The 24,516-nt window shown below is 47.3% G+C and overlaps 1 protein-coding gene and 1 pseudogene across 2 annotated transcripts in view; one reads left to right on the top strand and one right to left on the bottom strand.

The window, feature by feature from the left end:
• The first annotated feature begins 2,618 nt into the window (after positions 1 to 2,618).
• The window catches only part of CLCN1 (chloride voltage-gated channel 1), a 38,867-nt gene continuing 16,969 nt past the window's right edge, over positions 2,619 to 24,516 (top strand). Inside the window, exons 1-12 of one of the 2 annotated variants that reach the window (XM_032245164.1) lie at positions 2,619 to 4,233; positions 7,670 to 7,790; positions 8,870 to 9,001; positions 9,546 to 9,674; positions 9,896 to 10,029; positions 11,522 to 11,599; positions 12,862 to 12,940; positions 19,355 to 19,480; positions 20,130 to 20,214; positions 20,450 to 20,551; positions 21,311 to 21,395; positions 21,661 to 21,810. In XM_032245164.1, coding sequence (XP_032101055.1) covers positions 4,054 to 4,233; positions 7,670 to 7,790; positions 8,870 to 9,001; positions 9,546 to 9,674; positions 9,896 to 10,029; positions 11,522 to 11,599; positions 12,862 to 12,940; positions 19,355 to 19,480; positions 20,130 to 20,214; positions 20,450 to 20,551; positions 21,311 to 21,395; positions 21,661 to 21,810 — 1,401 coding nt within the window. In that variant the 5' untranslated portion in view covers positions 2,619 to 4,053. The remainder of the gene's footprint in view (positions 4,234 to 7,669; positions 7,791 to 8,869; positions 9,002 to 9,545; positions 9,675 to 9,895; positions 10,030 to 11,521; positions 11,600 to 12,861; positions 12,941 to 19,354; positions 19,481 to 20,129; positions 20,215 to 20,449; positions 20,552 to 21,310; positions 21,396 to 21,660; positions 21,811 to 24,516) is intronic. The other variant, XM_032245163.1, reaches the window with a different exon arrangement.
• LOC116528082 lies at positions 13,043 to 13,137 on the bottom strand (annotated as a pseudogene).

Raw genomic sequence — 24,516 nt, 5'->3', positions numbered from 1 at the left:
AAAAAAGAACATAAGGTTTATACTGCCCAGTATGTTGGGGAGGCCAGACTGGAAGACGTGAGTCTGAAAACAAGGGTATAACCCAGAAAGAAAAATCATTCACCTATACCCCAACAGGAAACTATTCCTCCGTGTAGCTTGCATGGCCACTTTGTACAATTTTCCTTCAAATAGCAATTCCATAGCCTATGGGCTTTTAAACTTTTTATGTAATGGACCCTAGGATGATCTATTCAAAACCCCAAAAGAGATCAGGTGTGGTTGCTCACGCCTGTAATCCCAACACTTTGGGAGGCCAAGGCAGGCAGATCACCTTGAGGTCAGGAGTTTCAAGACAAGCCTGGGCAACGTGGTGAAACCGGTCTCTACAAAAATACAAAAATTAGCCGGGCAGGATGGTGAGTGCCTGTAATCCCAGTTACCGGGAGGCTGAGGCAGGAGAATTGCTTAAACCTGGGAGGCGGAGGTTGCAGTGAGCCGAGATCATGCCATTGCACTCCAGCCTGGGTGACAGAGCGAGACTCCATCTCAAAATCAATAAATAAATCCCCAAAAGAATATATATCATTCATACATGCTTATGAACTTGCTTCCACATTTAGGAGCTTCATAGGAATCCCCAGAAGCCCATCTTTGTGCCTCCAAATGAGCTACTTGGCCTAGCAGGATGTTGGAGGGAGGAGTAGGCATGGTTTACATTTTGTTTTCTTGTTCTCTTCCAGGGATTTAAACCCATGGGATTTAAACTATTTCTAATTTCATACACAGGATTTTTTTTTTTATTTTTTTTATTTTTTTTTTGAGACTGAGTCTCATTCTGTTGCCCAGGCTGGAGTGCAGTGGTGCGATTCAAGCAATTCTCCTGCGCCAGCCTCCTAAGTAGCTGAGACAACAGGTGTGTACCACCACATCCTGCTAATATTTTGTATTTTTAGTAGAGACAGGGTTTCACTGTGTTAGCCAGGATGGTCTCAATCTCCTGACCTCGTGATCCACTCTCCTCGGCCTCCCAAAGTGCTGGGATTACAGGTGTGAGCCACCATGCCCGGCCCCAAACACAGGATATTTACTCTCAAACCCTTGCTCTCCAGCACTGACAACCTGTACATGTCTTTGACCCTCCTAATTTTAGAATCTAGTTTTAAGGATTGCAGTTGGTGCTTTCCTTCTAGGCTGTAGGCTTCCACCTGACTTGGCTAGACATGAGTACTATCCTCACCCCACTGGTCTCTGCCTTCAAATCTCAGAGTCCGTGACTAGGCTGCCCTGTTTCAGGAACCTGCTTTTCTCAGAAATAGTAAGAAAGTCATAATTGCATCTCATATTTGCTGCTTATATTTATCAAGTTCCTACAACAACTGATTACCTTCAGGACAGCTATGCTCCACAAATGGGAAATTTTTGTTTCTGAAGCCCTCCAAGGAATGCAATTTCATCTTGGGACTCTATTCTTTTAATTAAGAAAGCGTTTCTTTCTGCTCATACCAATCCCGTAGAGGTCTTTCTGTATTTTCTGCCTGCAGAAAAGGTGGGTATCATCACAGAATCTTTAGTCTCTCAATTTATCACACATTTGTAATTTTTGTGGAAAGATTATAGGCCTTGAGGTTTGTAGGATTGTTGTTACAGCAAGTGTTATTTTTATTTTTTAGCTATATTGGTATATAATTGACATAGAAATTATACATATTTAAGGTATATGACTTGATGTGTTGATATATGTGTACATTGTGAAATGATCATCACAATCAAGCTGGGTAACATATCTATCACCTCACATAGTTGCTGTGGGGGTGGAGGGAGGTGAGAGCATTCAAGATCTACCCTCTTAGCAAATTTTAAGTATACTTCCTGTGGTCCCACGTACATTAGATCTCCAGGACTTTCTCATCTTGTATAACTGAACCTTTGACCAGCATTTCCCCATCCCCCCCCCCCCTACTCCAGCCTAGCCCCCGGCAACCACCCCCCACCTTCTTCTTCTTAGAGGTTTGCCTATTTTAGATTCCACATACAAGTGAAATGGTGCAGTATTTGTCTTTCTGTGTCTGCAGTTCATCCAGGTTGTCACAAATGGCAGGATTTCCTTCTTTGTCAAGGTTAAATAGTATTCCATTATGTCTATTTATATATACACAACGTTTTCTTTATTCATCTGTTAGTGGACACGTAGATTGTTTTCATATCTGGGCTACTGTGAATAATGCTGCAATGAATGTGTGAATGCAGATACCTCCTGAGATACTGATTTCCTTTCCTTTGGATATATGGGAATTGCTGAGTCATATGGGAGTGGTTATTATTTTTTAAGGAACTTCTGTACTGTTCTTTACAATGACTATACCAGCTTACATTCCCACCAGCAGTGCACAAGGGTTCCCTTTTCTCTGCATTCTCGCCAACATTTATCTCGTCTCACTGCAGCCTCCACCTCTCAGGCTTGAGTGATCCTCTTGCCTCAGCCTCCTGAGTAGCTGGGACTACAGGTGTGCACCACCACACCTGGCCAATTTTTGGATTTTTTTTATAAAGACAGGGTATCCCTATGTTGACAGGCTGGTCTCGAGCTCCTGGGTTCAAGCAGTCTGCCTGCCCCAGTCACCCACAGTGCTGGGATTATAGGCATGGCGGCCGCGCCTGGCTATCTCTTGCTTTTTTGATCATAGCTATCCTAACAGGTATGAGGTAATATTGCATTATGACTTTGATTTGTATTTTCATGATGATTTGTGATGTTGAGCCCCTAGAAAAAGTATTTTGGATGGTATTGGCTTCCCTGTTGCTTTGGGTGGTTCCATTTAGCCTAGATCAAAATCACATTGTAGACCAGATGTTTGGCATCCCTAGCCTGCAGTCCCTGAACTTGGACTCTCCTGGGACAGACCCCAGTTGGTGATGGATCCTAAACTTTGCTTTGGCTGAGTTCCTAACTTTTCTCCTCTAGTGAGGAGTTCATAGGGAAGAGATGTCATAGGAAAACTGGTTTTATAATGTGATGTCAGAAAGAAACGTTTGTCCTTGGCCAAGAAGTATTTATTGATCCAAAAAGGGAAGAAGAGCAGAGAGCACTTCCCCATCATCGTTCATGTTTGTCGGGTTTGTCATGAGAAGCCCTCACTCCCTTCCCACCTCTCCCCTCCCTGTGCCTCTGGCTTACTTTTGACTCTCCCCTGTTATCTAACCTGTCCTGATGGAGCCGTGGTGGGCACACCGCAGTCTAAATGGAAGTTCAGTCCCTCCAGATTATCAGTGTGATGGACAGCTAACAGTCTGGGAAGTGGGAGAAATTCTAGAACCCAAGGCTATTACCCATCCCCAACTTCCCACTTCCCACAAGCATTCCACACCCAGCAGGTGATAAGGATGGGATCAGAGGATGCTCCCAAGATGTTATTAGCAGCCTCTGGCAGACAGGAGGGCAAAGAGCTGTTCACTGGACATGGGATGGGCTGGCGGAGCTGGCCAGACAGAACCCTGGGTGGACACAGAGCTAGGAATAAGCCAGCCGGGAGACATGGCAGAGAGGCACCAGTTACTCTCCCAGGTGAGTTAACACGCCACTGTTTCCGCTTCATCTTTATCCAGCACCCACCCCTCACCTTCCACATCCTGAAGAGGAGAGAGGGGCAGCTGGAGGGCTTCCATGCAGATCCGGCTCTACACACAGGTTTGAGAACACACTCAGCAGTTTCTCATCCTGGTCCAGACGATATTTATAGAGGGACCAGTGACATGGAGCTGGAAGCCTACTACTGGTGACTAAGGAGGGGGGCAATGCCACCGGCTCAGCAGAGGGAATTCCCTGTGGGGCTGTCCCTCAGGTCCTCATCCCAACCCCCACCCGCACACTGCACTCACACCTGCTTCGACCCCAAGCAGATCAGATGTGGCGGTGGGGGGTCATGTGACGGAGAGGGGGCTATAAATAGCTAGAGGTGGGCATGCTGCCCCAGACGCCTTGGGGACAGCAAGAGCAGAGGCTTAAGGAGCTACACTGGGGGAAGGACAGGAGCAAGCAGGCCAAGGCCTGCCTGGGGATCGGGGGGAGGGAACATGGAACAATCCCGGTCACAGCAGCATGGGGGTGAGCAAAGCTGGTGGGGTAGTGCCCCCCAGTACCAGTATATGCCCTTTGAACACTGCACCAGCTACGGACTGCCCTCTGAGAACGGGGGCCTCCAGCACAGGCTCCGGAAGGATGCAGGCCCCCGACACAACGTCCACCCCACACAGGTAAAGTGCTATAAAGGGAGAGGGGAGCTAGGGATGAGGGGAGACCATGGTGCAAGAGACTGGTGAAAATTAGGAATTGGGTGAAAGAGGGAGCAGTGCTGCATTTCTTTAACTTTAAAAGCAAGTACATGGTAATGTGTTCAAAATATGGAAACCTTTGAGAGTCTGGACTCACCTAAGTATGCACTTAGAGAGATATACATGTACTTCTATCCAGCCTTTACCAACAGAATACCTGAATCATGCGGGGAAACAGCAGAGCCTCACAGGCACGAAGAGCTCTTGCTTACATAACCTACGTGGAGTGGATTGCGTAGGAGCCCACACTGCAGTGTGCTGGGAGCTGTCTCCCACACCCTCATCCACAGGCAGACACTGCTAGATCTCTGCCTCTGCGACCCTCTGCAGAATACACACACACATGAATCTTTCTGCGGAAGGCAGAAGAGGGGGTTGGGCAAGTGTAGAAAACAGACTGAATTGCATACCAATGATCAAAGACCTACCTACCAACGTCAAAATGAGCAGAGATGTAATTAAGCTTTTAGGTGGCAAGATGATCAAGTAAGAACCTATTAAGTGTTAGGCACCTGGAAAAGTGCAGAGATGTGATCCCAGCAACAGAAGCCTGCAAACTAGGAGCGGCTAGGGATGAGCAGCCTCCTGTGCTGGGATTGGTGGAAATGAGCGCCTGGGAAAGGGGGAATGGGGGTGGGCACAACTGAAGGGAAGGTTGTGAAATTGTCGTGGAAAAAGATAGGTCACGGTTAAAAAGTAAGTGTGCCTCTCACTCCAAAGAATGCAGAGAACAACAGAGGATGGAACACTTCCAGAGGGCAGCTGGTCAGAACTTTTTTTTTTTTTAAGATGGAGTCGCTCTGTCTCCCAGGCTGGAGTGCAGTGGCACCATCTCAGCTCACTGCAACCTCCACCTTCTGGGTTCAAGCGATTCTCCTACCTCAGCCTCCTGAGTAGCTAGGATTACAGGCACCTGCCACTGTGCCTGGCTAATTTTTGTATTTTTAGTAAAGACGGGATTTTGCCATGCTGGCCAGGCTGGTCTTGAACTCCTGACCTCAGACGATCTGCCCACCTCTGCCTCCCAAAGTGCTGGAATTACAGGTGTGAGCCACCACATCCAGCCTGGTCAGCACTTAAAAGGCCTTTTGTTTGTTTGTTTGTTTTGTCTTTTGTTTTAACAGGGAGCATACAGTTACTTTAGGTTTAGGACTGGGAAGCAGAGGCGTGAGTTGTGCAGGGGATCTCAACATTGGGGGTCAAAAGGATCTGCTCTCAGTCCCTGACCAACCCCCAAGCGTAGTTGCGAAGGCAGCACCAGGCACCCAGTTGGGAAGCAGGGACATACAGGTCAGTGTAGGCTGGAATCGAACGTTAGGAAGATTCCAGCCTACACTGGAAATAGCAGGGTCTGACTAGGAGATAGCGGGGTCTGACTAGGCCTTTGACACCATTTGGGATCAGCAGGAGGGAAGACCCCTCCCCCTGACCCTGTGCTCTCACCCATGTATGTGGTGGTATCTGGGTGGAATGACAACTTGAGAACAGTGCCATTATGGCACTTCCTGGTGACGGTGAGGAGACTGGCCAGGTGAGCATGAAGCTTCATATTGGGAAGGTATGGTTAGTTTGGGGAGTAGAATTGGGCTGTTTCCTAGAGGTCTCAAAAGCAAACGAGTTTGGATTTGTTTTTCTTTTCTTTTTCTTTTTTTTGTTTTTGTTTTGTGTTTTTTTGTTTTGTTTTGTTTTCTGTTTGTTTGTTTTTGAGACAGAGTCTCGCTCTGCCGCCCAGGCTGGAGGGCAGTGGCATGAAATCCGCTTACTGCAACCTCTGCCTCCCAGGTTCAAGCTATTCTCCTGCCTCAGCCTCCTGAGTAGCTGGGATTACAGGCACCTGCGAACACACCTGGCTAATTTTTTGTATCTTCAGTAGAGATGGGGTTTCACCATGTTGGCCAGGCTGGTCTCAAACTCCTGACCTCGTGACCCGCCTATCTCGGCCTCCCAAAGTGCTGGGATTATAGGCATGAGCCACTGCACCCGGCCCGGATTTGTTTTTCTTGGTTTAATTTTTATTATGAAAAATTCAGACTTACACAAAAATGGGATGGTATAGTGAAGCCCCAAGTCCCCAACAGTTATCAATATTTTGTCACTATTGTTCCAGCTATTCTTTCCTTCCCCACTCTCACCCCTCTACATGCTGTGGAATACTTTTTAACAAATCCCAATCATCGTGTCACTTGTAGACTTGAGTGTTGACTTCTCCCTTGCCCTTTCCTCACCTGCCCTGGTGTGATGTTTAGCATGGGACCAGCTGGGACAGACTAGCCCTTGTGTTTTCCCAGCCCAGGTATGATGATATGAAGCAGCCCCCTTCCTCATCTCCACTGGCCTGGGGCCTCTAGGAGCTGAGACAGCCTCAGCCCTCTGACTTCCGTTGGGAAGTGTCTTCTCTCTCTGGGTCCCAGATAGGGCTTGGAGGGAAACACTGCCTCCCTCGGTCACTAACCCAGAAGACAAACAGCCATGAGCAGGGCAATTCATGTGTGTGCCTGTTCAGGACTGCGACATAAAATGCTGCTCGTATTGTGAAATCAGATCTCTTCTACTCATGCTCTCCCAGAATCAGCAATGTGGCCTGGCCTGACCCTGGCCCCAGAGGACAGTTAGTGTAGTGGGAGTGGGGCAGGCTAAAAGCGGTTGGAGCTATTGTAAACCTCACACAGACACACATGGAGGAGCTCCTCTGCCCTTTTCACATGTGGGGCAGGTGGGAATTACCTGGCTGTGGGAAGAAGTAGATTGACCTGCTTTTGGTTGCTAGTGCCTGTGTGTGCATACAAGCACTAGGAGATGAGGTGGATGGGCTTGAAGCTTGATAGAGGACCTGAAGCACCTCAGGTAAGGCTAGACACACTAAGGCAAAGTGCAACCAAGACTGCCCTGCTAGTGAGCCCAGCCTGTCCTCACCCTATTCATGTTAGCAGGAAAGTCAGTGCAGGTGGTCCGGGGAAATTGTGGGACATCCAGAAAGCACAGTGACATGCAGAACACGATTGATATGGCCGCCTGGTTTCACCACCGCCCTGTACCTCTGCTTCAAAGCAGAAACTGGTCTCCTTAATAAAGGCTACCCCGGATCAAGATGAGTAGAGGTTGAAGAATGGGTGGAGAAAGGAAGGATAAACAGACAAGTGAAAGAGTGGGAAACGTGGAAATGGAGGGTGGAGAGTTGAGGACAGGGATGACCACGAAGTCACCCTGCATGCAATCAACACCCAGAATTCAGAAAAGCTATTACTCTTTTCTTCTGTGAGTTAAGCTGTTGCTCTTTTCCTCTGTGAGTCTGTGCGCTGCCCTCTATTATTTTTCACTCTTCAACAAGACAGACATTGATCATTTTCCCTCTGTCCAGATTTATGGCCATCACAAAGAACAATTCTCAGACAGGGAATGGGACATGGGGATGCCCAAGAAGACGGACTCCAGTTCTACTGTGGACAGCAAGGATGAGGATCACTACTCCAAATGTCAAGGTGATAGGGACTGAGGAATAAAGGAATCTGGAGTAGAAAGAGGTACAGGGATTAGGAGGAGAACTGGGGCATCCCATTGTGCATACATACTCCCTGCCCTGTTACAAAAACTCTCCTCTAATTTTTTTAAGAGACAGGGTCTCACTCTGTCACTCCAGCTAAAGTGCAGTGGAGTGATTGTAGCTCGCTGCAGCCCAAAACTCCTGGGCTCAAGTGATCCTCCTGCCTCCACCTCTCCGGTAGTTGAAACTATAGGCACATGCCGCCACACCCAGCTAATTTTAAAACTTTTTTTGGAGTGCCGGGCGCGGTGGCTCAAGCCTGTAATCCTAGCACTTTGGGAGGCCGAGGCGGGTGGATCACGAGGTCAAGAGATCGAGACCATCCTGGTCAACATGGTGAAACCCTGTCTCTACTAAAAATACAAAAAATTAGCTGGGCATGGTGGCGCGTGCCTGTAATCCCAGCTACTCAGGAGGCTGAGGCAGGAGAATTGCCTGAACCCAGAAGGCGGAGGTTGCGGTGAGCCGAGATCGCGCCATTGCACTCCAGCCTGGGTAACAAGGGCGAAACTCCGTCTAAAAAAAAAAAAAAAACTTTTTGGTGGAGATGCTGAGGCTGGTCTTGAACTCCTGGCATCAAGCAATCCTCCCGCCTTGGCCTCCCATAGTGCTGGGATTAGAGACGTGAGCCACCATCCTTGGCCTCTCTAAGTAATAAGGAAAAGGCACCTCTCTCCACCTCCTTCGCACTTCCCCTATTCCCTGTTATTCCTCCCCCAACTCCAAGAAACGAGTTTTAGAAAGGAATTCAGGTATTCATGGGGAATTGGACTTTGGTGCCTTTTGCAGGGACCAGGGCAGCAATCGGCAGAAGGGTAATGAGAAACTCAGTGCAGAAGATGCACAGACAAGACCCTGAGGGCCCAAGGCCTCCCCTCCCCTCCTGATTCTCACACCCGAAATAGTGACTGGTTAGCTGCTTTTTTTTTTTTTTCTTCTTTCTCTCTCTCTCTCTCTCTCTCTCTCTCTCTCTCTGTCACCCTTTCTCTCTCTTTGTACACCCTCATCTCTTCCTAGATTGTGTCCGCCGCCTGGGACAGATGGTGAGAAGAAAGTTAGGGGAAGACTGGATCTTTCTGGTGCTTCTGGGACTGCTGATGGCCCTGGTCAGCTGGAGCATGGACTATGTCAGTGCCAAAAGCCTTCAGGGTAGGTTTAACCTGGACCTTTGCCCACAGTTGCTTCTGGAGTTTCTACCGAGGGAAGCAGGGTATATTGTGGGAAGCGGATGTTGCACAGAGAGGGATCAGGTGGGACTCTAGGCCCAGAAAAGACAGACCCAGGCCTGCCCCAGTTCTCACACCCCTCCACTCGCTGCCACCCCAGCAGTGGGTGCCCCTCTATTAAGGTAACCAACTTGCCCCAGTTTCCCAGGAACTTTCCCAGTTTCAGCACTGAACATTCTGAATCCCAGGAAGCCCCTCGGTTCTGGGCACACTGGGTGGTTTGTCACACACAGGCCTCCAGCCCCGGTACTCCAGTGGGATTCGTGACACAGCCACCAACCACCAACTGGAACAGGCCATGTCACTTCCCACAACCCAGGCTTCCCATGTGTCAAATGAGAGCAGCACCATCTAGGGAAGGGCACACAGAATGAGCACTGCCTGGGAACACGCCGGATATACTGCCTGGTGCACAGACATGGCTGTTCAGCCACACTCTGCCTAACCCCAGGCATGTGTCTCTGCAGCCTACAAGTGGTCCTATGCTCAGATGCGGCCCAGCCTTCCTCTGCAGTTCCTGGTTTGGGTCACCTTCCCACTCGTCCTCATCCTCTTCAGCGCCCTCTTCTGCCACCTCTTCTCTCCCCAGGCTGTTGGTGAGAACTTGCCACCAGACAGCCTGAGCTGGGTGGCCTGAGAGGGGCCCTCTCTGTCTCCCCCTTGTCCAGCCCCACCCACAGCCCTGTGCTGCTTCGCCCCATCCTCCCCACCCTACCTCTTCATCCCCCGCTACCCAATTCCCATTCCCGCGTTCCAGATGTTCATCTCCCTTTTAATCTCCATCTTGACCCTGCATCTAATCCTTCAACGCCTTTAGGCTCCGGAATCCCCGAGATGAAGACAATACTTCGTGGGGTTGTCCTGAAGGAATATCTCACGATGAAAGCCTTTGTGGCCAAGGTTGTCGCACTGACTGCGGGCCTGGGCAGTGGCATCCCTGTGGGGAAAGAGGTAGGCCTGGCATGACTGAGGCAAGAGCCGGGAAGGACCCTTGGGAGCCAGAGTGGCACGAACTCTAGAGGGAGCTCTGGGAGTGGAAGTGGATCGGGGATAGGACCAAGGCCAGGGCCAGGGGACATTAGGAAGGGGAAATGCTTTGGAAGGTCCTCCACTTGGGGTACAATGACAAAAGCACAGCTTGGGGAGCTTGGAGCAGGCCCTCAGACTGGACACCCCTGACATTTGGGGCTGGAAAATTCTGTGCTGTGAGAGGCTGTCCTGGGCAGTGGAGGGGACTTAGTGGCATCCCTGTTCTCTGACCCTCTCTAGATGCTCAGCAGCATCCCCAAGTGATGACACCAGCAAGTCCTCCGACATTGCGATATGGGCCCCAGAGGACAAAATCTCCCATGGTTGAAAACCAGTCTTAATGATCATCCAGACCAATTTTCTTGCTTAAATCTGAGAAAGAGGCTGTGCTTTATTCAAGTCTGCTCGGTGGGGTGCAGCCTCCTTCCATTCTCTGCTGGAGAGCATCTTTGCCCCCTACCGCCGCATTCCACCCAGCAGCCAGAGGCATCTTTTAAAAATGGAATCAGTCATGTCTGGCCTTTGGTCAAAAACTTCTTAAGGCTTCCATGCCTCTTAAAATAAAATCAGAACTTTTTTTTTTTTTTTTTGAGACGGTGTCTAGCTCTTCTAGTTCTCTTGCCCAGGCTGGAGTGCAGTGGTATAATCCCAGCTCACTGCAACCCCCATCTCCCGGGTTCAAGAGATTCTCCTATCTCAGCCTCGAGAGTAGCTGGGACTACAGGTGCATGCCACCACGGCTGGCTAATTTTTCTATTTTTTGCGTATTTTAGTACAGGTAGGATTTCACCATATTGGTCAGGCTGGTCTCCAACTCCTGGTGATCTGCCCACCTTGGCCTCCCAAAGTGCTGGGATTACAGGTGTGATCCACCGTGCCCAGCCTAAGTGGAACTTCCTACATACATAACCTTTGAGATGGTGGACTCCGGCTCCTCCTCTCTCCAGGCCTCTGCCCCGGCTCCCGTGTGTTTGGCTCATAGGTTTCCTTTCTGTCCCTCAGTCACTCTGCCCTGTGTGTTGTTTTCTCAGCGTGGAACATTCTTCCTCCTGACATCTGCTTGCTCCCTCCCTCCCATCACTCAAGGTGCTTCTCTCTATCGAGGGAGGCTCCTTAGGCCCTTTTCTCTAAACACGTGCCCTCCCACCCTCCTCCACCCTGGCTCTCTGTCCCCTTATTCACCCTGATTTTCTTCACAGCCCTTGGCGTTACCTGAAACTCCGAGAGGAGAAACACACTGGTTTCTCCTCTTCCTTCTCTCTGGGATGAAGCCTCATAAGGGCAGGACCTCTGTGTAACTCCTCTATTTCCAGCCCCTGGCACAGTGCCTGGAGTAAGGAATATGAGTCCAATGAGTGCTACAGAGCCTCCATCTGGCCTCTGACCCCCGATTCCTCGCTCTCCTCTCTCCCAGGGCCCCTTCGTCCACATTGCCAGCATCTGTGCTGCTGTCCTCAGCAAGTTCATGTCTGTGTTCTGCGGGGTATATGAGGTAAGGGTGAGGCAGTGAAATGAGCTGGGGCTAGGTGGTAGAAAGAGTCCCGCTGTGTGTCGGGTGTTGGGAGGGCTGCCTCTGCTCTGGGCTGGCTGTGGTGCTGAAGGGGGCATTGCACTAATCCCCGCTCCCTTCTCTTCCCCTGTCCACCTACCCTAGCCACTTAATGCCTCGGTTTAGCTTCTGCCTGTCCTAATGCCCACCGCTCTTTGATCTGTGCCCCCCACATGGAGGACTGGCCTGTGGTCTGCTCCCATGCTCTCCCTGCTAATCCACACCACGCCCTCTCTGTCAGTTTCCCTCCATGTTTCCCTCCTGTGCTGCTCCATCTCTTTGTAGCTCCCAATCCCTCACCCCACCTCTTACATATGCCTGCCTGCCCCACCCCTCCACCCCTTGCCCGCCTGCTTCTCTGTTGCAGACCGTGCCTGGGCAGCTTGACCTCCTGGTGTCGGCCTGTGCAGTGGGCGTGGGATGCTGCTTTGCAGCCCCTGTTGGAGGCAAGTTGCACTTCCTCCCTACTCCTGTTGCCTAAGCAAGACCTAGAAGGGGGGGGTTGGGTGGCTGCCACAAGCTTTGGAGTGGCATCCAGTGAATGATTGTGGATCATGGCCCCTGGGGTCCAGATACCTATATTTTTTCACCAAAGGGCTGTGTATTCTTTTGAGACAGGTTGCTGCTTGCTGCAGGATTTGTTAGTGCTGCTTACTGGAGTTCTTGCTGTCTCTTTTCTGGTTATCATTTGTTGTTTTACTTCCTGACATATTTGCCAGTGGCTGGATCCTGGCTCACCACTACCTCCGCCTCCCGAGATCAAGTGATTCTCCTGCCTCAGCCTCCCCAGTAGCTGGGATTACAGGCATGTGCCACCACGCTTGGCTAATTTTATATTTTTAGTAGAGGTGGGGTTTCTCCATGTTGGTCAGGCTAGTCTTGAACTCTGGACCTCAGGTGATCTGCCTGCCTCGGCCTCCCAACGTGCTGGAATTATAGGCGTGAGCCACCATGCCTGGCCTATTTGCCCAACTTTTATTTCATTTTCTACTTCTATTTCATTTTGGCTCTGTGCTATAAGGTCACTTCCTTTTTTGCAAAACTCATAGAGCTGCTCTTGGCCTGGGGAAAATGGGACCACAAGGGCTCCTTGAGACTTAGTCCTCTCATTCTGCCTTATTCCCTATCCCTGCGTGTTCTCCTGTCCTCTGTCTGCCCACCTCCCTCTCTTCCACCTGTGTCTCTGTCTGTCTCTCCCCTAGTAGCAGCCATACTACTACTCTGATATCCTGACGGTGGGCTGTGCTGTGGGAGTCGGCTGTTGTTTTGGGACACCACTTGGAGGCAAGTGATTGGCCCCCTCCCCCATCAATCAGCTTGCCTGGCCTGGCTCCCAAAACAGTTTTAATCAGTATCCACAAGTGCTGGTATTACCACATTACTTACAAGCACAGCTAACTTTTCACGAATTTGCATGTCATCCTTGCGCAGGGGCCATGCTAATCTTTTCTGTATTGTATATGTGCTGCCTAAGCGAGCACAAGAACAGCTAACTTTTAGTAAGCATTTGCTATGTGCCAGATAACATTCTAAGCACTTACTTTTATTCCTGGCCAAAGCCATAGGAGACAGATATTACAGAGGAGGAAGAGGAGAGAACTGAATTACAGAGAGTGCAAGCGACTTGAACAAATTTATTCTGTTAGTAAGGTCAGAGCCAGGAATTAAAACCAAGGCAGTCTCCGTGTCTCCCCTACTTATATTAAAACCTGTTTGTATCCCAGCACTTTGGGAGGCTGAGGCAGGCGGATCATGGGGTCAGGAGATCGAGACCATCCTGGCCAACATGGTGAAATTCCGTGTTTACTAAAATATTAAAAAATTAGCCAGGCATCATGGTATGCACCTGTAATCGCAGCTACCTGGGAGGCTGAGGCAGGGGAATCGCTTGAACCGGGGAGGCAGAGATTGCAGTGAGCCCAGATCACACCACTGCACTGCAGCCTGGCGACTGAGCGAGGCTCCATCTCAAACAAAACAAAACAAAAAACAAGCCTGTTTGTATTGTTGGATGTTTTTGCCCTACACTGATGACATCTCTAATCGGGGACACTATGAGCTTCCTCCTTCAAGGGAAAAATCCACATTTTGTTGTGTTTTATTAATGACACGGGAATTCAGGTAGACCTTATTTAGATTAATTATAAGCTTTTAGTGAGGAATAGTTAGGGGAGTTTTAAAGTATTAATGTCTTCATCGCAGTTTAAAGTTGAGTTAGTTCTTTCTCCAAGTATAAGGCAAATAGTGATCTCAGATTATTTCCCTTGTCATGAATGATTAACAAATAGATGCAGTCGGAGAAAGCAGTCGTATCTCTTTACTGACTCATCAAAATCAATTATAGCTGGATTAGCAGGGCAGGGATTATACAGTTCATTCACTGGATTCATTGATGATAAAAAGGGACATCAAGTTGATATGTGAAGAAACAAAATTGCAGGAAGGTTGTATGCTTCTTAAATGACCCACTGTTAGAGGTATCTTTTCAGTTATGGAAATGTTAACCAGCCTTTTCATAGAGTCTTCCAGGGAACCAAAATGACTTGGCACAGGAATGATACATAGAGAAGAGTTTAAAGTTAATGCAGATGCATGATCTAACTTATGCAAACACTGTGGCAAAGCGCACAGACTAAGGAGCCCCAGCTAGCAAAGCGCACCAGCTAGTATCCTGTTCACACTTCTGTCCCTCAGCGCTAGTCATTAAAGCCACTAATCCTTGTCAGTGGAGGATAATGTATCTGGATTTTTACACACGTTAAACGTTCACACTTACTTTTTTTTTTTTTTTTTTTGAGACAGAGCCTTACTCTATAACCCAGGCTGGAGTGCAGTGGTGTGATCTTGGCTCACTGCAACCTCTACCTCTCAGGTTCAAGTGATTCTTCTGCCTCAGCCTCCCGAGTAGCTGGGACTACAGGCATGTGCCACTATGCCCAGCTAATTTTTGTATTTTTTAGTAGAGATGGGGTTTCACCATGTTGGCCAGGCTGGTCTCTAACTCCTGACCTCAAGTGATCCACCCGCCTCGGCCTCTCAAAGTGCTGGGATTACAGGTGTGAGCCACCACCATGCCTGGCCCATTACTTGATTTTTTAAAACAAATATTGTATAATTCTGAAAGGAAAATTAGTATCAAAATGATGTATTCATTATGGAGTCAGCTCTTAATTTCTTATACTAATGAAAGAAAAATAGAATTCAGCACTCTACTAAAATGACGAGCATCTTGCTCCCATTCTGTGCCAGGCCCTGTGCTGGATCTTGCACACCCAGGGTGCTCCTGGTTGAGAGGGTGGACAGGCAGGCACAACTATTGTCACTGCCCACAGTGGCAGCTGAGGTAAAGTGCAGTGGAATGCTGACCTGCCTACGAGAGCCCGTGAAGCTTCACAAAAGAGTGTTTAATATGAGGCTTGAATAAAAAGTAGGACTTCCAAGGAAGGTGGTGAGGGCAGGGTATTCTGGACAGAGGAAACAGCATTGCAAAGTCCAGATGCGGGCACTCTCATTACAGTAGCTGAGTAGTACCAGGGGATACAGAGGAAGGAATAATAGCAAATGAGTCTGTACGAGTAAAGGAGGGCTGAATTACGAAGACCCTCACGGCTATGTATAAGAATATAGAATTATCCCTCTGGGCACAGTGGCTCACTCCTGTAAACCCAGCACTTTAGGAGGCTGAGGCGGGCGGATCACCTGAGGTCGGGAGTTCAAGACCAGCCTGACCAACATGGAGAAACCCTGTCTCTACTAAAAATACAAAATTAGCCAGACGTGGTGGTGCATGCCTGTAATCCCAGCTACTCGGAAGGCTGAGGCAAGAGAATCGCTTGAACCTGGAAGGCGCAGGTTGCGGTGAGCCCAGATTGTGCCATTGCACTCCAGCCTGGGCAACAAGAGTGAAACTCTGTCACACACACACACACACACAAAATGAATATAGATTTCTCTAGACTAAGATTTGCACAAATGTGTTTCATGGTTTAGTAGATATAATATGTGAAAGGGGTTCTACAAATTAGCTGGAAAATGCTTGGTTAAAGAGATAGTTTTTTTTGAAACTGGAAAAGTTATGAGAACGTTTGCTTTGCTGACATTCATTGAGAATATCCGAAATGTGGCTGTAATGCAGCATTTCCCACAGAACTCTGTCTTGTGGGATTTGTAGCCTCTCACAGCCCTGACTTTGGGAAATGCTATCATGGGTGAATTAAAGTCATGAAAAGAGTTGTGCACAAGGAAGTGACATGACCAGCTTTGAGCGTCCACCCAATCCCTTTGTCAGATGTGTGCAGGACAGAATTGGCCTGGGGATTTACAGGATTAATCCGAGATTAACAAGAAGACGATTGTCATAGTCCTGATGCTAGGTAATAAGAGACTGAACTGGACAGAGACAGAAGAGAGAGAGAAGAACGATAGCAAGTAAAATTGGTATAACCTAGTGATTAATTTTATTTTTTTCCTTTTTGAAACAGAGTCCGGCTCTGTGGCTTAGGCTGGAGTGCAGTGGCGCGATCTTGGCTCACTGCAACCTCCACCTCTTGAGTTCAAGCAATTCTTCCACCTCAGCCTCCTGAGTAGCGGGGACCACAAGTGCACGCCACCATGCCTGGCTAATTTTTGTATTTTTTAATAGAAATGGGGTTTTTCCATGTTGGCCAGGCTGGTCTCGAACTTCTGGCCTCAAGTGATCCGTCCACCTCAGCTCCCAAAGTGCTGGGCTTACAGGCATAAGCCACCGCACCTGGTGATTAATTTTGTATGGAGTAAAAGAAAGGAGGGATCTAGGCTAACACCCAGGTTTCCTACAAGGGCAATTGGGTGGATAGTGGTTTTAGTAACCAAGATTGGGTATACGGCAAGTGAAACAGGTCTGGGCAGGGAGCTAGCTGATACATGTCACTTTGAGTGTGGTGGGAAGCTAGCTGATACATTTCACTTTGAGTGTGGGGGGAGCTAGCTGATACTTTTCACTTTGGAGTGTATTGCCTTTGATGTTCCTATGGCATATCTAGGTGATACTGTTTGTGCAGTGGGGTTGATGAGTCTGAAGCTCAGGAACATAGCTTTGCTAATCAGCAGCATATAGGTGTAGCTGATGACAGGAGCATACATGAAATTGAGAGAGAAAGTGTGCCTATGAGTGGCAGGAATAGGAGAACAAGGACAGAGCCCAGGGTTGGGCAGAGGCACAGGAGCAGCAGGGAAGGTAGAGAGGGAATCCAGAGTGGGAGAAGAGCAATGTTCCAGAACCTGAGAAGAGAGTTTTCAAAAGCTGTTTTTGTTTTTAATGCCTTGTTTCCTTTTAACTGCACATTTTATGTTTGGCTCAGGCTTATATTAAAATTAGCTCTCATTCTGGAGCATACAGTGACAGACTACAAGGGAAAATGTCCCAGAACCACACTGTGGGAAAGAAAACCTAGCCCAGGATTTAAAAAAAAATTGTTGTAAAATATTCATCAGTTGCAGAGTTTACACCCAAGCAAGTCAAAACTGACTTGCTTTTGTCACTGGTATAGAAAAGGAGAGAGACTCACTCTGCCTGATTCCCGCTGTGTCAAATCCTCCTTTTAGGCCTCAGAGGCAGCTGCTTACCTGATGTGATGTGAAGAGCAGGGCAGAAGGGGTCATCAGCAAGCTCTGTCTGCCCCACACTGCCCATTGCCTTGCTCTGTTTTCTGAAATTCTATTCTCTTTTGTTGTCTTTCTTCATCCTGTCGTTTCCTCTCCTCCTCTGCTCATCCCTAGAATAGGCATTCAGCCCTGATTATGCCACCGTACTAGGTGCTGGTTTCCAAGGAATTTTTTTTTTCCCGGAGATGGAGCCTTGCCCTGTCACTCAGGCTGAAGTGCAGTGGTGCAATCTCTGCGCTCTGCAACCTCCATCTCCCGGGTTCAAGCAATTCTCCTGCCTCAGCCTCCCAAGTAGCTGAGATCACAGGCACTTGCTACTGCACCCAACTAATTTTTGTATTTTTAGTAGAGATGGAGTTTCACCATGTTGACCAGGCTGGTCTCGAACTCCTGACCTCGTGATCCACCCACCTCGGCCTCCCAAAGTGCTGGAATTATAGGCGTGAGCCACCATGCCCAGCCTCCAAGGAATTTTCAATCCTAGGGGATCTCAAAAATGTAAACAAATATCCAGATCTGAAAGCGGTGGTGCTATAACAGCCCAGAATTCTGAGGGTGCAGGCTGAAGGACAGATGGTTTCAACCTGAAGAGGAGGATCGGGGATGGCTTTCCAGGGAAGGGGACTTGGGACTGACCACTGGAAATTCTCTACTAAACCGAAGCAGCTGCTGCATCTGGGAGTAACCATTAGGCAACCCTCCCCTGCTGCAAATGACCTGATGTAACCATTAGACCACCCTCCCCCTGCTGCAAATGACCTGATGTAACCATTAGACCACCCTCTCCTTGGTGCAAATGACTCGATGTAACTAGTTGACTGTCATCTATAGAAGAGAAGGTGGTGGTCCTGGGGGATTCAAGAGATATGACATTTGAATGTAGCTCAGGGAGAAGAAAATTACTAGGATGTTAGATGCTGCCTGAAGGGGGCGTTCACCCTGTTCACAAGGAGAGAAAGGGGATAAACCTGCCCAGTTCATGGTTTCCTAAGGCCAGGACTTATCTCCATTCATCCAGTTATGTGGGTGCTTGCATTTCCCTGTTTCTTCCCTCTCATTTGGGATAAAGATGAGGTTAGCCAGGTTTTAGGTAATCTTGTCATCAATTTTTACTTTGCATCGGATTAAAGTCCACCCCCCCTTATTCTTAATATGTTGAAAGATTTTTTTCTTTGTATCTCTTGAGTGTTGCTTTTTATGGCCTCACTCGCATTCCTTACTTTGTCCCTACCAACCCTTGTTCTTTTTCTGTAGCTCTACCCCCTCAATTTCTGCTCCAGCACCTACGCTCAGAAACAGTACTACTTAGAACTACTACTTAGCTTTCCTTTTGCCTCACCCACCTTTCTTAAGCATCATTGTTTTTATCTTCTTCTAGCCTCTTGGTTTTTCCCCTTGGGTTGGTCCTTTTAAGGCAGGTTTTTAGTATTAGTTTTTTTTAAATGTGTATGACTCCTCTAGCTTCTTTTCTTGAACGATCGAGGATTGTCAGCTCCTGCAAAGCCCCCTCCTATTTTAGTTCTGTCTTCCTTATAAAGTTGCCCCAGGTACGTGGTATATGTCAGGTGGAAGGAAAATCCAGAGGAGGGTGTTAAGGAGAGTCCCTGTGAATCCTGAGCTCTGCTTGGCAACTCTGCTGAGGACCTGCTCTGGAACTTTCTCTCTCTTAACTTTTCTGCAGAATTTTTTCAACTGCCTTTAGTCCATGTGGGTATCTGATAGTTTTGAAACCCCATTCAGTCCTACATTCTAAGGGATGCAAAGGGCATGAACACTTGATCCTCATGTTTTGGAGGTTGAAGGCCCATTCATTTTCAATCTTCTCTGTGTCTTGTTGGACCCATCCCTGGTCTCAAATAAAAATAAAAACAAAAAACTCCTAGCATGAGCAGGTGTGTGGTTTTGAGCGTAGGAATCCAAGAGATCATTATTTTCCACCACTGCTTCTGTCCAGATTCATGTTTCAGCAAAAGTCCTTAGGTCCAAGGAGTGGGGAGTGTGGGGGAGCCGTTTCACTGCTGTCTGTCCCCGACTCCATTTCTATGACCCCTGCAGGTGTGCTATTTAGCATCGAGGTCACCTCCACCTACTTTGCTGTTCGGAACTACTGGCGAGGATTCTTTGCAGCCACGTTCAGTGCCTTCATGTTCCGAGTGCTGGCCGTGTGGAACAAGGATGCTGGTAACCAAGGAGGCCTGGGGTGAAGGCCATGTGAAACAGAAATGCTGGTGCAGAGGAAATCTCTGTGGGGCAGTTCAGAAAAGGAATAATGGGTGGCATCATTTGAGGGATGTGACCAAGGCCCAAGGGTATATGATAAAGATATAGGTCCTGGAGTAGGGGAGTATATCCATAGAGGGATGTATGTAGAAAAAAGGAAAATACGGCTGGGCATAGTGTCTCACACCTGTAATCCCAGCACTTTGGGAGGCAGAGGCAGGTGAATCATGAGGTCAGGAGTTGGAGACCAGCCTGACCAACATGGTGAAAGCCCGTCTCTACTAAGGATATAAAAAATTAGCCAGGTGTGGTGGCGAGTGCCTGTGATCCCAGTTACTTGGGAGGCTGAGGCAGAGAATTGCTTGAACCCAGGAGGCGGATGTTGCAATGAGCCAAAATCACACCACTGCACTCCAGCCCGGGCAACAGAGAGAGCCTCTGTCTCAGAAAAAAAGAAAGAAAAAGAAAAGAGGAAAATACATTCAAGAGATTCAAGAGGAGAAACTGGGTATGGAGGAAGGAAGGAACTAATCCTGAAAACTGCCCACCTCTGTCTCCCGTCGGGTTTCTACGAAGCGCCCACCCTAATCCTGGCTTTTCCATCCTACAGTCACCATCACTGCTCTATTCAGAACCAATTTCCGAATGGATTTCCCCTTTGACCTGAAGGAACTCCCAGCTTTTGCTGCCATCGGGTCAGTGGGGTTACCTGCACTGTGTGTGGTGAGCAGGGAATGGGGTGAGGCTGTAGATTGGGAGGGACCCAAGCTGGAAAGAAAGTGGGGTTGGCACAGATAGAGTACATTGCTGGGGTCGATGTGGGTAGATAGGAAAGGCAGAAGCCTGGTATTTGTTTCCCTGCAGTAACTAGGGCCAAGAGATGAGGATTTCATGTCTGTAAGATTCCAACTCTATAAATTACACCCTCAGGATTTGCTGTGGGCTCCTGGGAGCTGTATTTGTGTATCTGCATCGCCAAGTCATGCTCGGTGTCCGAAAGCACAAGGCCCTCAGCCAGTTTCTTGCTAAGCAGTGAGTCACTGCCCTTCTGTTGCCCTACCCATTTACTTTCTGGTTTCTCTAAGAGTTCATCCCTTTTTATCTTTGGGGAAGGCATTAAATGCCTCTGGGTGGCTTGCATTAAAATATAAGGAACCCCTGATACCATGGTTAGGGAGTGAATTGTGTGGTCTCCCCTTCAAAGGTTATGCTTGTTTGTTTTTTGAGACAAAGTCTCACGCCATCACCCAAGTTGGAGTGCAGTGGTGCGATCTTAGCTGACTGTAGCCTCTGTCTCCTGGGTTCAAGCGATTCTCATGCCTCAGCCGCCCGAGCAGTTGGGATTACAGGCCGCACCTCCACACCCAGCTAATTTATGTATTTTTAGTAGAGATGGGGTTTCACCATGTTGGCTAAGCTGGTCTCAAACTCCTGACCTCAAGTGGTCTGCCCACCTTGGCCTCCCAAAGTGCTGGGATTACAGGCGTGTGCCACTGTGCCTGGCTAATTTTTGTACTTTTAGTAGAGACAAGGTTTCACCATGTTGGCCAGGCTGGTCTCGAACTCCTAACCTCAAGTGGTCTGCCCACCTTGGCATCCCAAAATCCTGGGATTACAGGCATGAGCCACCACACCCGGCTTCAAATATTATTTTTTTGTGTGAAGAGAATCTTCTTCATTTAAAGAAACGAGACTACAGTGGACTACAGGAAACTTCAGCTTGCCGACGTTCAATATGGTATTTACTGTGAGTTGGCTGAATTGCAGGGGTTAACTCTGTTTCTTTTTCAGCCGCCTGCTGTATCCTGGAATCATTACCTTTGTCATTGCCTCATTCACCTTCCCACCAGGAATGGGTCAATTCATGGCTGGAGAGGTAAGCTCTTGGGGAGCTGAGGTGGGGTCAGGTCACTGAGCACATGACTAGGTTACTGGGGCCACATGGGAAAGAGGAAACAGCACAGACATCCCTCTGGCTTCAGAGCATAAGTAGTTTTGTGCAAGGATAGACTTTCTAGATTCTCCCTGAGAAAAGGGCAAAAGAGACCCTTGAATAATGAGGCTGGGGAATAAGTTCTGTAAAAAACGGAAGCACAGGCTGTCCCTGGAGTACCCACTCCTTCTGCTTCCTCCTTCCCCAGCTGATGCCCCGCGAAGCCATCAGTACTTTGTTTGACAACAATACATGGGTGAAACATGCAGGTGACCTCGAGAGCCTGGGCCAGTCGGCTGTGTGGATTCACCCCCAGGTCAACGTTGTCATCATCATCTTTCTCTTCTTCATCATGAAGGTACTGCTCCTAACACTACCTATGCCCTAAACCTCTGTCTGTTTTCAATCTGGGAACCCAGGGTTTGCATAGGGTAGGAAGGGGTAGAACTTCATTTGGTCTTCATCCAAACTAGAAATAAGTCGTTTGAAAACCATGGAGTTGACCGGGCATGGTGGCTCACGCCTGTAATCCTAGCACTTTGGGAAGCCGAGGCAGGTGGATCACTTGATGCCAGGAGTTCGAGAACAACCTAGCCAATATGGCAAAACTCCATCTCTACTAAAAATACAAAAAAATTAGCCGGGCACGGTGGCGCGTGCCTGTAATCCCAGCTACTCGGGAGACTGAGGTAGGAGAATCACTTGAACTCGGGAAGTAGAGGTTGCAGTGAGCTAATTCTCAAAAACAAAACAAAACAAAACCATAGAGTAGTAAGTTGCTGTAGAAGTAAACCAATGTCTGAGTTAATTGCTCTATTCATGTCTTAGTGAGTGCTCTGTTCATACAACTTACTGTTGTTTGGCTTAACCCTTCTGATTGTTCTTCTTAAATTATTAAGCTATCACAATAGCCAAGCAAAAAAGTACACGATAGAGTTAAGCATTATAGATAACTGTAAAAGCCTTGGCTTCATTAACCTAATCCCCCCACTTGTTAGACAATTAAGCGCTTCATTCTTCGTGTATCTGATGATCCATTTTTTAAGTGATTTGCACATCTTTTTTTTTCCCAGTCTTGTGAATAATCTCTTTTGTAGAACATCAAAAGGGATAAAATATTTAAATTAATTGTATTTAATTAAAACAATTAATTGTAACACATAATTTGTATAAATGTTATTATTCTCTATTTAGGTAATGAAACTGTGAGAATTTTGCCATTCTAGCTTCAATTGAGCAAAAAAAGATGATCTCTTTTACATCAGTTCTTTATCATATCTGCCCATTAAGGATTATGTATTTATAGATTTCTCAATTACTGCCTTGTAGTAAGATATTTTTATTTCTATCCCTGGTTGTGACATTTATTACAATTGCTGATTGCTTGCTGGGCGTGGTGGCTCACACCTGTAATTTCAGCATTTTGGGAGGCCGAGACAGGTGGATTACCTGAGGTCAGGAGTTCAAGACCAGTCTGATCAACATGGTGAAACCCTGTCTCTACTAAAAATACAAAATTAGCCAGGTGTGGTGGCGCATGCCTGTAATCCCAGCTACTCAGGAGGCTGAGGCAGGAGAATCACTTGAACCCAGGAGGAGGAGGTTGCAGTGAGCCAATATTGCGCCATTGCACTCCAGCCTGGGGGACAAGAGCAAAACTCCATCTCCCAAAAAAAAAAAAAAAAAAAAATTGTCGATTGCCCTTTTTTTTTCTTTTGTGATGATTACCTTTTTTACTAAAGTAGGTCTTGCCTAAATAACACAACATTTTCCTCTGTATATTAGTCCTCATTTATAAGGCTGTTCATACTGAACTTTCAAGCTTTTGAATACTTTGCTATTAACTTATTTATGACACCTTTTATAAATCTACATTTTCCCAGGATATGAGTCACTGTTATATTTATATTGCAATAGCTGCAGTGGGTTCATGTATTCATTTGTTCAATAAGTGTTATTAAGCATTTACTATGTGCCAAGTACATAATATTTCATCATTAATCTTTGGCTAATCTTATGCTTGGAATAGAAAAAATATTTTAAAATATTTTAAAATGTTCTTCTATTTTTTGCTGTTCATTTAGTGTACTTTTCAATGATGTTGTGACTACAGAGAGCAGATACTTGATACACCAGATTTCAACTCTGTAACATATTCTCAGGGTTTACTCTGGGTTTCTAGAAACTATATTTGCAAATGATCTTCTGCATTTCACTTCAGATGGTTTAATTGGGTTTATAGCATTCATATTTTGCACACCCACTTTATTAATTTAATCCCTTTAAAAATGTCTTTCTTCAAGAGATTTGACATTTTTATCATAAAAGAAGTTCTTAGTGTCTTGTTAGGGATTTGATTTTTGGACTTTCATTATAGAGTTCATCTTCTCTAATTCATAAATCCCAACCTCCTTTAATTAGCTGTTGAGTATACAAACCCACCTACAGTAACCAAGTACAAATTTTAGTGGATCTCAGAATTGGACAGTAGTCCAATGATAATAACTATATTTTTCTGAGGTTCCTCTAGACTGAGCTATATGGCAACATTGGAATCATGTGTACCTTTAAAATATCAAGATTTCGAAAAGTTCTGTAAAAACAAAATACTGTATATTTTTTCAACATTTCCCCCAAACCTCATCCCAGCTCCTCAGATTCCCAAGTATATATCTGGATGCCACTTCACGAATTCAAGCTTATTTTGAGAAACCTACTTAGATAATATGGAGGACTCAACTCTATGCCACGATTATTAATTTCTCACTAGATGGCCGGGCGCGGTGGCTCAAGCCTGTAATCCCAGCACTTTGGGAGGCCGAGGCGGGTGGATCACGAGGTCAAGAGATCGAGACCATCCTGGTCAACACGGTGAAACCCTGTCTCTACTAAAAATACAAAAAATTAGCTGGGCATGGTGGTGCGTGCTTGTAATCCCAGCTACTCAGGAGGCTGAGGCAGGAGAATTGCCTGAACCCAGGAGGTGGAGGTTGCGGTGAGCCGAGATCGTGCCATTGCACTCCAGCCTGGGTAACAAGAGCGAAACTCCGTCTCAGCCTCCTGA

This window comes from Sapajus apella, unplaced genomic scaffold (assembly GCF_009761245.1).
Source record: "Sapajus apella isolate SASKATOON/1434 unplaced genomic scaffold, GSC_monkey_1.0 scaffold56, whole genome shotgun sequence".
NCBI classification, from domain to species: domain Eukaryota; kingdom Metazoa; phylum Chordata; class Mammalia; order Primates; family Cebidae; genus Sapajus; species Sapajus apella.
This window is presented reverse-complemented; position numbering and strand designations above follow the sequence as displayed.